This window comes from Sycon ciliatum, chromosome 10 (assembly GCF_964019385.1).
Source record: "Sycon ciliatum chromosome 10, ocSycCili1.1, whole genome shotgun sequence".
In the NCBI taxonomy this organism is placed as follows: Eukaryota; Metazoa; Porifera; class Calcarea; order Leucosolenida; family Sycettidae; genus Sycon; species Sycon ciliatum.
Window position 1 is genome coordinate 15,074,236 of NC_088652.1, and position 13,081 is coordinate 15,087,316.

The window sequence follows — 13,081 nt, forward strand, 5'->3', positions numbered from 1 at the left end:
TTACAGAATGCACCTCCTACTGATAGACCATAACAAAGAAAGGAGAAGAAGAAGACAAAAGAAAATAATGATCGAGACAACAAAGGAGAAAGACAGACAATGTACTAGTTGGGGCTCTCAGGGAGCCTGTGCCGGTGAGGCGGGACTAGCAACGCCGACCTAGGGTCTCGGCGTTAGCGCTATCCAGCGCACCATAGACGGGATTACGAAACACACATGTAAATAGATAGGTGAGGGGGGAGGGAGTTGATTGTGGGTATATGGGGTGTTACAGCGAGTCTGTAGCCCAATACCAGCGGCTTTGTCGTAGGTGCTGATGCACTTTGCCCTTGAACGACTGGAGGGACGTCGGGCGTGGCGGAGACTGCAGCACAGTTGGGGGCAAGTTGTTCCACTCGTCAATGATGCTGTAGGGGAAGCAGCGTCGCCCATAATCAGGAGAGGACGCTGGGAGGACGTTCTGTAGCTGAGACTCGTGGCGCACCGAGTGGTCGGACCGAGTTCAAGGACATGTTGGTGGAGGATGCTGTGGGGAGACCAGCGACGTTAGTTGCGGTGGCCCTGCCAGACACATCAGTTTATACATATGCATGTAGGTGAGGGCGGCGACCAATCTCCTTGCTGCCAAACTCTGGAGGAGTACATCAGGGCCAAGAATGTTGAGGGCGCGTCTCTGCACTCGATCAAGAAGGCGCAGATGGCTTGAAGCTGCTCCCATCCATACCAATGGCGCATACTCTAGGACTGGTACGTGCCATCTCCACGCTCCGCCAGTTCCGCGCCAGCATGATACCGCACACACTTACTGGCCTTAGTACCTAGAGTACCAGACGTCCTGTTTGATGATCAGCTGGCTTAGTTTTTCTCCACCTCTATCCTAATTACATCAGTCCCCAATTTCATTTATTACTGCTTTCTATCTGCATTCGCCACCTTTTCATTGGGCAGATCTGCCCGTTTGGTTTGCGAATTAAAATAAACACAACAACAACAACAACAACTGGCCTCACAAAACCTCGGTGGACGGTTCGTTTACCAGCACCATCGAGTATGCGAGCAGCTTTGCGCAGGAAGCCCAGGCGAGAATTCGCCTTGAGTGCTGTGTTGTGGAGGTGGGTCTTGAGGGAGAGGCCCGAGTCAAATGTGATGCCGAGGAGTTTTACCTCCGATAGCTCAGACACAGTGTGATCTCAAAACGTGAGGTCCATGATAGGCCACCTGTGCTGCTGATGGGCTATCGTCATGAGCTGTGACTTTGTGGGCTCAAACTTGATCCGCCACTTCTTGCCCCAGTCATGGAGCGCATCCAGGGTGGCTTGTAAGCTTTTCTTACTGTTTGGGAGCAGTTCCGGTGATCCAATACAGGTGTAGACCGTTGTATCATCGTCGAAGGTGGCCAGTGAACATCCAGGAGCTAGGCACTGCTCCGCATCGTTTACATAGATGAGGAACAGAGTTGGCCCCAGTATGCTCCCCTGGGGTACTCCCGACTCTATGGGTACGGCGACGAACTCTGGCCATTCACAACAGCCTGTAGCTTCCTGAGGGACAAAATTAATCTGTCAGCCAGATCAGGGTTCTGCCACGGACGCCGAGTGTCTACAGCTTGTAGGTGACTCCGATGTGTGATCCCTTGTCGAAGGCGCCTGCGATATCTACCGCAAGAACCATCGAGCATCCTCCACTTCCAGTGGTGAGAGTCCACTCATACACCTGTTCGTCAAATCGAACGTGCTCGCCTATCGTGATGCTCAGGTACTTCGCATGGGGAACTACTGGCAGCGAGTTTCCACGGCATTTGAAAGTAATGTCTTGGCCCGAAATTCGCAGGACATGGCTTTTGCTATTGTTCAGGATTAGATTCCGTTCCTGGAGGCGGTTAGGTATCTCGTTTGTAGACTTTGTGAGAAATCGCGATACTTCAAGGCAATCAGACTGGCTAAACGTGAGAGCAATATCGTCAGAAAACTGCACTGAGAGGGACGGGCTGGCAATGGTGGGAAAATGCCTGGTGTAGATGTTGAAAAGCACGGGTCCGAGAACGGGACCCTGCGCCGGCTGCGGGACGCCACATGAGCATGTGCCACTGACACCAATGGATCCAGCGATTTGCACTTGTTGGTTGCGTCCTTCGAGGTAGTCAGCAAACCATCGGAGTGCAGTGCCGTGAAGGCCAACTTCGAAAAGATCGCGTACAAAAATGTCACGCTTGACTTTGTCGAAAGCCTTCGACATAGTGAATAGGTACAATGAGAGTCTTAGTTCTTATATTTTTCAAATTGTATTTTTAAACTGTATTATGTGCTGCTGTAGTTTTGGAGCGGTACTAGATCACTCACATAGTGATAATCACACATTTTGTTTTCTTTTGGGTAACAGAACAGAACGGGTTACACAACAGAACAACAAGCACAATCAAGGCTTGTTTGCTGCTACTTCAAGTTTCATGCTCATCCAATCATCATGCCTGATCATTGCGTGAGCATGCAACATGAAGTAGCAGCAAACAAGCCTTGATTGTCCTTGTTGTTCTGTTGTGTATTACGCTCTGCCTTGGTGGTGTTGAGCACTGTCAGCACTCTGGGTACATCCTTTGGTGAACAGAACGGGTTACATATTTTTCCTTTTCTGGTTTTCTGGGTTTACATTTTGGACTAAAGGGACCCTCACATAATTTTTACCGACTTTCCCGGCAAAAAACACATTTCGACACGCGTATGTGCTGGACGTCTGCGCGTGCACGACAAGACGTGTGAGCTGGCTGACAAGTGAGAGCCAGGGAGTCGTCAAGGACCGGCATTGGACTACTCCCGCCTGGTGAGAGCATGCATGTCCATTTTGTAGATCGATGGTTGAATGGTGGATCTACACGGTGTTTGTTTTGATGTTCTGATACTTGTTGTAATGGCTAGTGATCTTGCAAACTGTTAACTGTTACTGCGACTTTTCCAAGTCCTACTGATATACCTTGTCAAATCAGATGCCCTGTAGTAGTCTTGGTGGAGGCAGACTGGAATGCGTTGAAATCGTAGCTTCAAGGCTGAACTTGAAACTTATTTTTTCTGGAGTGACACTGACAAGCGATGGCATTGGCGACAGAAGAACTTTGCTTCCTTCCAGGAGAGCTGCATCACAGTCGGATCCTGTCCATGCACATGCGATCATGCTGTGTTGTAGACAGTGGAGAGCTGATTTTGACCCGAGAAAATATTTTTGAACATTCATGAAGAGGATATTGTTGCTGTAGCTAGCTGACAGACATAACCTGTGGCAGTGGTGTATGGAATCAAGTTACAAGGTCTGTAGCAACTTGATCATGCAGAGAAGGAGCTGAAGCGAGACGTGAAGGGTGCCATGCAGCTTACATGTGTGCATGTTCTAACGTTACTCTATGGTGAGGAACTGCACATACACTCGCTACTGCTCTCGCAAGGTGATTGGCTTCTCTCCAGTGATTCAGGCGGCCTCAAAGCATGGATCCACTGCACTTTGTTGCGGAACACATCAACATGCCTGTTGACGTACACTGGAAAAGATACGACTCTACGATGAGGACCTGTGTAGCATCTTGATCATGGCAGAGAAGGAGGTGAAGCAACTTCCGTTGGCGCATGTTCTAAGTTTTAACGGTACTCTACGATGAGGAGCTGCACACGCACTCGCTACTGCTCTTGCAAGGTGATTGGCTTCTCTCCCGTGATACAGGCTGCCTCAATGCATGACTTATCTGCACTTTGTCGCGTAACACATCAATACGCCTGACATATACACTGGACAAAGTTGTCACTCCACGATGAGGAGCACACAGCACTCGTGAAGGCTTATACAGGGTGAATGGCTTCTCCCCAGTGATGCATGCTACCTTAAAGCATGATGAGCTCTGTGATAAACACCGCGCGGTGTGTTGAAGAGAGGTGTGGAGCATGCCAAGCAGCTTGCACTGGTGATTGTTTTACTCTACGGTGATGAGCTGCACGTGGCATTTACTAAGGTTTGTGCATCGTGAGTGTCTTCTCTCCAGTGATGCAGGCCACCTGGAAGTGGGATCAACCTGCATCTCTCTCTCTCTCTCTCTCTCTCTCTCTCTCTCTCTCTCTCTCTCTCTCTCTCTCTCTCTCTCTCTCTCTCTTTCTCTCTCTCTCTCTCTCTCTCTCTCTCTCTCTCTCCAAATTCTTTGGTAATGAAACCTTTCACCAACATTGTCCGAAACTAGGCACCATGTACACCCGTCTCAGGAGAAACACTCAAGTATGCAAGTGTATGCAAGTGCGGTGGATATACACGCAAGTACACGCAAGTACACGCAAGTACACGCACTGATTTTTTACTGATTTTCTCTTATACCAACGGTATCACAGTTATCTTGTCGACTTTGATAGCTTCTCTTTATCATCATTCTCTCACACGAATCCACATTCGCGCATTGATTAAGCTACCCACTCTCTTTTTCTGCCTGTCTCTCCATTTCTCTTTCTGTGTATGTGTGTGTGTGTGTGTGTGTGTGTGTGTGTGTGTGTGTGTGTGTGCGTCTGTCTGTCTCTCTTTCTCTCTCTCTCACACTCTCTCTCGCTCTCTCTCTCTCTCTCACTCACTCGCAAAGCATGGATCCACTGCACTTTGTTGTTGAACATCTCAACACGCATGTTGACGTACACTGTATCTCTCTCTCACTCTTTCCCTCTCTCTCTCTCTCTCACTCTTTCCCTCTCTCTCTCTCTCTCTCTCTCTCTCTCTCTCTCTCTCTCTCTCTCACACACACACACACACACACTCTCTTTCTTTTTCTTATTTTATCTCTCTCTCGTTCTATACCTCTCTTATCTCCCTCCCTCCCACCCTCTCTCTCTCTCTCACTCACTTTGTCGTTGAACATCTCAACACGCATGTTGACATACACTGTATCTCTCTGCGTCTATCTCTGTGTGTCTCTCTGCATCTTTTGATCTCTGTGTCGGTCTTTCTCTTTTTCTCTCAACCTGTGTATCTACAATGTGATTTGCTGTAACAAATTCTTTTTGAAGTTCTGTCCTTATTTGACTAGAGTATTGATCACGTATTGATCAAGCTCGGCACGAAGTATTGGCTCGCTTTCTCTCATTCTTACTCTCTTTTTCTGTCCGTCTCTCAATCTCTCTTTCTGTGTGTGTGTGTGTGTGTGTGTGTGTGTGTGTGTGTGTGTGTGTGTGGTGTGTGTGTCTCTCTCTCACTCTCTGTTGACGTACACTGTATCTCTCGTCTCTCTCTCTCTCTCGAACACACAAGCACAAGCCCTTTCTCTGTTTCAGTTTATCTTCTTTTGTTGCTTTCTCATGAAGAACACATGCACACCCTCTCTCTCTCAACATTGATCACTTTTTCCCATCATGCTTTTTTGGTTTCGTTGTGATAGAATATTGTACTACTAGTACTTAATACTGATGTACAACTCTATTCTCATGCAACTGGAGCGTATATGTTCGGGTGCTATTTGTTGTTGTGGCTAAGAGTGCGTGTGTGCGGCCAGCTAGTTCCAGCATGCAGTGTGTTACATTCGCTACACTGTGGTCTTACAAGCACTAATCTACACTACTTCGAAGTTCAATCACAGAGAACCGTATGTTCTAACTTTCCTTGATATAGCTATAAACCGAAGCACAACTGCTGCAAACACTAACTGCCCACTTACAAAGTTGTAGGCAAGATACTAGTAGTAATAACTAAAAGTAGAAGAAGTAAGTAAGACTAGCGGGTTCTTCCACCTGCAGGACAGTATGAACAGGCAACAACATAACAGCACTGCATCGTACATGCATGTAGCCGTGCAGAAATAATGGTATATTTTAGTTGTGAATGCATACCCAAGGCGGAGAGCAGTCAGGTGTAATAGACGCCAGCCATAGACACCATATCTGTGATGCATGTCACATGCGTTCATGATAATCAATGCATCGTGGTTCACCACCATCGAACACAGTAGTACATGTAAATTACACAGAAATAGGAAAATAAATCTAACATACCTCTCTCGTGAAAGAAAAATGATAAATAGCACATGAGTGAGTAAAAGACGAAGAAAACAAGAAGAAAAACATGACAAAAACAATGGCAATTGAATATGACAACTCGGATGGAAAGAAAAGGACCAAGGACCTACAAGACGTGCTAGAGCTGATAGCCAGTAAGTTGCAGAACGTCAGTACTGTCGATCAGGTTTGTGCAATGTTATCGCACGAGCTGATTGTCAAGTAACTGGTGGTGTTAGTGGACATTACAGCGTAACTTGTAGTTCCTTGGTCCTTTCTTTACGATGAATATGAAAACAATCACAGCTCACTCAGTACTTGCACCTTTAACTTCCAGTGGCTCGAGATGATGAACTGCATGCTTGTATACCTTCTACTTAAACTTCTACTATCCGAACAGCACCATCCTTACCTAGATAGGTCATAAGCACACGTCCGAGTGGCCAGTGTGCAATTGCGGTGTGCTCATCCATCACAAGCACGACATCTCCATCTTCGCGTTCCGCTGTTGTAGCAACCACATCACCTGGATGATCAGCTTCGGAAAAATCTCTTTCAGCTAACGTTTCCATACCTGATCTACAATACGTTGCACAAACTCCCAGCGCTTCCTTGGGTGAACTTGAGTCATTGTAGATGTGTTGGCTTCAGTATCAATAGTTGCCCTAGCATGACCAATGAGAAAGTGCTGTGGCAATAGCAGCTGAAGGCCTTCTTTCAGCATTCGCTACATTGCCTTGGCCATTGCCTGGAACACACCACCAAAGGGTGGTGCACTTGGTGGCTTGAAGTACCAGGTAATGTCGCGGTATGACCTTTCTGCTGCTAGTCTGGAGTTGTCGAGAAACTTGGCAGCTACTTTTACCTCTTGATCAGCTACACAGAAATTGGCACCGTTGTCAGATTGCATCTTTTGTGGCACACCACGTCGCATGGTGAATCGGGGTATAAGAGCCAGGAGAAAACCGTCGTTGTCTAGAGATAACCTCGAAATGACAAGCCTTAGTCAGCAGGCATGTAAACACACATACATATCTCTTTGAGCTGTGACCGATCTCGGTCCTGGCGTGCATAGAAGGGGACGATATAGCCGACACCAACTATGGCAAATGACTGATGTGGTCCAGTTGTCTTGAAGTCGGGAAGTGGTGGCATTGCTGGTGTTGCTGTTTTGATATGGCCCTTGCGGCAAAGAACGCACTTGGCCCGATGCCCCCAGGTGGCCTGCATCACTGGAGAGAAGCCACTCACCCTGCACAAGCCTCCACGAGTGCTGTGTGCTCCTCGTCGTGAAGTGATACCTTTCCTAGTGTACGTCAACAGGCGTGTTGATGTGTTTGACGACAAAGTGCAGTGGATCGATGCTTTGAGGGGGGCTGGATCACTGGAGAGAAGCCAATCATCTTGCAAGAGCAGTAGCGAGTGCGTGTGCAGTTCAGGTCCTTCTCTGCATGATCAAGTTGCTACAGAACTTGCAAGCTGACTCCATACACCACTAGCACAGGTTATGTCTGTCAGCTAGCTACAGCAACAATATCCCAGCTACAGCTACAATATCCCCTTCATGAATGTTCAAAAATATTTGCTCGGGTCAAAATCAGCTCTCCACCGTCTACAACACAGCATGATCGCATGTGCATGGACAGGATCCGACTGTGATGCAGCTCTCCTGGAAGGAAGCAAAGTTCTTCTGTCGCCAATGCCATCGCTTGTCAGTGTCACTCCAGAAAAAATAAGTTTCAAGTTCATCCTTGAAGCTACGATTTCAACGCATTCCAGTCTGCCTCCACCAAGACTACTACAGGGCATCTGATTTAACAAGGTATATCAGTAGGACTTGGAAAAGTCACAGTAACAGTTTGCAAGATCACTACCTATTACAACGAGTATCAAAACATCAAAACAAACATCGTGTAGATCCACCATTCAACCATCGATCTACAAAATGGGCATGCATGCTCTCACCAGGCCGGGAGTAGTCCAATGCCGGTACTTGACGACTCCCTGGCTCTCACTTGTCAGCCAGCTCACACGTCTTGTCGTGCACGCGCAGACGTCAAGCATATACGCGTGTCGAAATGTGTTTTTTCCCGGGAAAGTCGGTAAAAATTAGGTGAGGGTCCCTTTAGTCCTTCGCGTATTTCATTTTCATCCAGTTTGTTTCTTTCGCCTGTAAAAGTGGCTTGAGTAGCAGCTTGTTCCAGTCTACCACCATGCCTGTGTTACCATGGTTACAGTCCACCACCATGCCTGTGTTACCAGGGTGACAGGCCACCATGCCTGTGTTACCAGGGTGACAGGCCACCACCATGCCTGTGTTACCATGGTGACGTGCCACCACCATGCCTGTGTTACCAGGGTGACAGGCCACCACCATGCCTGTGATACCAGGGTGACAGACGCAACGCCTAACGGCGAGGGTGAGGTGGTAACTCTCACAACCAATGCCCGACAAGGGGCGAACCTCGTTAGCTGCATCCATGTTACCCTCACTCCGAGTAGTGAGTACCCAGTTCTGAGTTTACCGTGGGTGTCGGCGCAGTTAATTTCACGTTTAAAAAAAACATTGTAACTCAATTTTTGGTGAAATCCAAAACGATTCATTATAGAGACCGGCGGATTCTGTTCGAAAAGGTGGCAGATTCTGCTCGAAAAGCAGTGAAATTGGCAGAACCATACAAACCTTATGGCGGGCAATTCCTCGAATTCTGCTCCATTTTTTATCCACATACCAAACATGCATGAAACTTACTAGAAAAACAGAAAAAGTACCGAATTCTGCCAGTTTTCTGCCGGCAGAATCCGCCGCACCCAAATTCATTACGAAAACCCAAAAGTCAAAGGAGCGAGATGCAGCACCATCACCAACTCGTGTACTATGTAGCATGTGAACTGGGCGATGACGAGCCGACCAAGCGCCCGGACAGCGGAACATAATAGTGCAGAAGACACCGGACAGCGATAGTGGATCTACCCCACCAACGGGGAATAACTGCCTCAGAAAGGCCATGGATGCCGGCGCGGCTGCTCTATTCACTGAGAGAACACTTAAAGGCATTATGCTCCTCTTTAGTGCATAACAATACGAGTACATACATGTCACGTGATTATGTACTCTTGATAATAGTTGTGTGTTGCTCCCTACTTGGGAGCTCACGTTTTTCCTGCCGACTTGATTTCTCACTTGACTGAATCACGACTGCCATCCAGAGCACACGAGAAAACCATCGAACCTTCCACTGGGCAGAGCTGCAAGAACGCATCACTCCCAGTTCCCCCAAAGTATCGCCGAAGTCTCACCAACGTCTTCTTTACTGTAGGATCGAGGACTCTGCTCCTCTTTACTGTATGGCAGAGTGCAGCATGCAGTCCATCCATGCACTGCTTGTCAGCTGTACGACGGCTAAAACAGTGGAAGCCACTGTCTTGTTCTCAGTTTACTGGCACTTGGTTGACATCCCTGACCACCTGTCAGAGCCTAATCATGTACGCAACTACGTGTAGGTTCCGGTGCGACTCCCTGGATGCCACCAGCACAAGGCCAAGGGCAAGGATGACGGATACAAGACAGGCAGGAATACGTTTGACTACCGGGAATGTCCTGTGCAGATTGATTGCAGGCACGATAAGATCTAGCAACGACTACATTGCCATTTCCATTGGTAGCAGACACACAGGAGAAATTAACCGATGGCAACTGAAATCCGACCCCTGAGCGGTACATTCACTTTCTAGCGGCCTCTATTTCGTAGTGTTACAATCCCATGCCGGGTCTTTGCGATGTGAGCGCCCCGCTCAGGGAGTCGTTGTTGTCAGTTGTCAGTATTGTACTATGTTGATGGTAGATCCAGGATTTCAGTTGTCAGTATTGTACTATGTTGATGGTAGATCCAGGATTTCAGTTGTCAGTATTGTACTATGTTGTTGGTAGATCCAGGATTTCAGTTGTCAGTATTGTACTATGTTGATGGTCGATCCAGGATTTCAGTTGTCAGTATTGTACTATGTTGATGGTAGATCCAGGATTTCAGTTGTCAGTATTGTACTATGTTGGTGGTAGATCCAGGATTTCAGTTGTCAGTATTGTACTATGTTGGTGGTAGATCCAGGATTTCAGTTGTCAGTATTGTACTATGTTGATGGTAGATCCAGGATTTCAGTTGTCAGTATTGTACTATGTTGATGGTAGATCCAGGATTTCAGTTGTCAGTATTGTACTATGTTGATGGTGGATCCAGGATTTCAGTTGTCAGTTTTGTACTATGTTGATGGTAGATCCAGGATTTCAGTTGTCAGTATTGTACTATGTTGATGGTAGATCCAGGATTTCAGTTGTCAGTATTGTACTATGTTGATGGTAGATCCAGGATTTCAGTTGTCAGTATTGTACTATGTTGATGGTAGATCCAGGATTTCAGTTGTCAGTATTGTACTATGTTGATGGTGGATCCAGGATTTCAGTTGTCAGTATTGTACTATGTTGATGGTAGATCCAGGATTTCAGTTGTCAGTATTGTACTATGTTGATGGTAGATCCAGGATTTCAGTTGTCAGTATTGTACTATGTTGATGGTGGATCCAGGATTTCAGTTGTCAGTATTGTACTATGTTGATGGTAGATCCAGGATTTCAGTTGTCAGTATTGTACTATGTTGGTGGTAGATCCAGGACAGGTACATGACATTGTAGATCTACGATGTACACCGGGTATGGACAGGCAATGGAACATGGCCACTGGATCTACGTGCCTTTTTCTTGTCACGAGCACAGTTTGTGACACTGCTCCGACCTACAACTACACGTACAACTGGCGTGTTCCACGTTCAGTTGCGTATCCAATGGCAATGTGGATGTCTGGGAACCGCGACTAGCCTCACCTCCTCTCTCATTCTCCAGCACCCATAAGTCACCAATCTCCAAGTCATTTATTTTGAGAAGATGGCTATGCGTTCGCGTTGATTGTCGATTCGCAGGCGCGTGGCCTGTTGAAGTGTCAGTGTGTCAATCCATCCAGGAGGAGAGCCTTCCGAGGTGGCTGTGTGCTTGCGGCTGTGTCCACTCCGGCATTCCTCTTGTTTTAGCATATTGTGCAGATACGGATAAACATCGGATCTAGAAATCCTGCCTACTGGGCTAGCGCTGGCGCCAGCGTAGCATCGCCTTGCGACAACCTTCGGCGCGAAACGGTGGGACATTTTTTTTACAGATTTCACATTGCTAGAGGTTGTGAAGGTCGCCTTGTGCCTTGGTGATTATCGCAAATACAGAATTGTGTAAGCACGTAAGACACTTTGTTTATGTATGTGCGTGTGTGTACTACACAATGGAAATTTCGTATGCTCTCAATGACTGCAGAATACAGAGGCCACAGAGTGGCATATACACAGACTGAGAGCCACTTGCCACTTCCTATGGATCCTAACTGCTGGGCCGGAGTGGCATAAGACAGCGCTGTTGTAGCACTCCCTGTTCCAGTCATTCCTAGCAAACCATACGACTCTCTCTCTCTCTTTCTTTCTTTCTTTCTTTCTCTCTCTCTCTCTCTCTCTCCATCTCTCTCTCTCTCTCTCTCTCTCTCTCTCTCTCAGGCTCTCTCAGGCTCTCTCTCTCTCTCTCTCTAAATCTAGACTGACACCTTGCTTGTTAAATCATGCACCTGCTTTCAGGCGTAAAACCCTGCTGTAGAGGTCTCAGTCCTCATTTGTTAGACTTACCGGTCTTATGGATGTAACTTACTCTCTCTCTCTCTCTCTTTCTCTCTCTCTCGCTCCCTCTCTCTCTCTCTCTCTCTCTCTCTCTCTCTCTCTCTCTCTCTCTCTCTCTCTCTCTCTCTCTCTCTCTCTCTTCTCCTCACTCTCTCTCTCTCTCCCACTCTCTCTCTCTCTCCCTCTCTCTCTCTCTCTCTCTCTCTCTCTCTCTCTCTCTCTCTCTCTCTCTCTCTCTCTCTCTCTCTCTCTCTCTCTCTCTCTCTCTCTCTCTCTCTCTCTTCTCCTCACTCTCATTGTTTCACTTCAGGAAACGGACAATGTATGATGCTAGCACATCAAGGAGTCACTGGTACCTCAGTGAACAGCGGCAATCCCTGCACGTGCAAATCGCTCTCCTAGTATTACACGTAGTATCCAGCGCTGCCGTTGCACCTTTGCAGACTCTATTACAGCTATGGCCAAAAGCAGCAGCAGCAGCAGCAACAGCGGTAGCAGCAGCAGCAGCGACGGCAGAAACAGCAGCAGCGACAGCAGCAGCAACAGCAGTTGCCAAATCAACACCTACGCATACTCTGGTATGGGCAGCAGTCATAGTGGCAATTCCCATCATCACTTCCACCTCCACTGCTTCTTCTACTTCCACAGGTAAAGCACGTGAGCGCCTTCAAATCTGCCATATTTGGTTTGAAACGTCTAATGGGAATAATATTGTTTCAAAAGTAAAAAGGACCAAGGAACTACAAGCTACACTATAATGGGAATTTAAACTCGGATACTGAGCCAGAGTCAGTTTTGTGCCCTATTATCGCACTTTCTGACCGCTTATCATCTTGTTAGTATTACAGACGTGGAAAGTTGCTGCATAACTCGTTCTCATCTGTTTCTTCTCTTTTCTTTTCTTTTAATTTTTTTGCAGATAATGAGAATAGTTATAATTATTGCAGTATTAGTGAATCTGTAGTTGCAAAGCACAATCAAGCGGTGGCGGTAGCTATAGCTTTTTTTAATTCACGGTTCGCGTCAGACTCGGTTAGAGGTCGAGTTTTCCGCATCCATAGGAACGCCACCACCCCTCAAGGATCAAGGCGCAGATGGAGCTCCTAAAGCGGTGAGAGATGAGGAGATCAGCTCACCAACAAGTGGTCGAAGACCGAAAATCCCATTCACTGCATCCATGTTGTTCTCGTGCCAGGCCACGTGTTCCCAAATTAACTTGGGTCACAACATTTCTGGAAAAAATCCTTCCGCTTCCAAGCAGGACTTGAACCTGGTGCTTTCTGTTTCGCAATCATGGTCTTAGACCATCCGACCATGCCTTCCTGCTCAAGTAGCTCGATAGCTATAAACAAGAGTACATAGCAGACTCAGCGG

General features: G+C 47.2%; 1 protein-coding gene across 1 annotated transcript; it reads right to left on the reverse strand.

The window, feature by feature from the left end:
• Window positions 1–1,599: 1,599 nt before the first annotated feature.
• On the reverse strand, window positions 1,600–2,235 carry LOC135826692 (uncharacterized). Its single transcript, XM_065339293.1, has one exon. The coding sequence runs from the start codon at window positions 2,233–2,235 to the stop codon at window positions 1,600–1,602; it is 636 nt and encodes a 211-aa protein (XP_065195365.1).
• Between the last annotated feature and the right edge of the window lie 10,846 nt (window positions 2,236–13,081).

Coding starts and splice junctions, on each gene's coding strand:
- LOC135826692 (XM_065339293.1), bottom strand. CDS start 2,235: ATGTCGAAGGCTTTCGACAAAGTCAAGCGTGACATTTTTGTACGCGAT.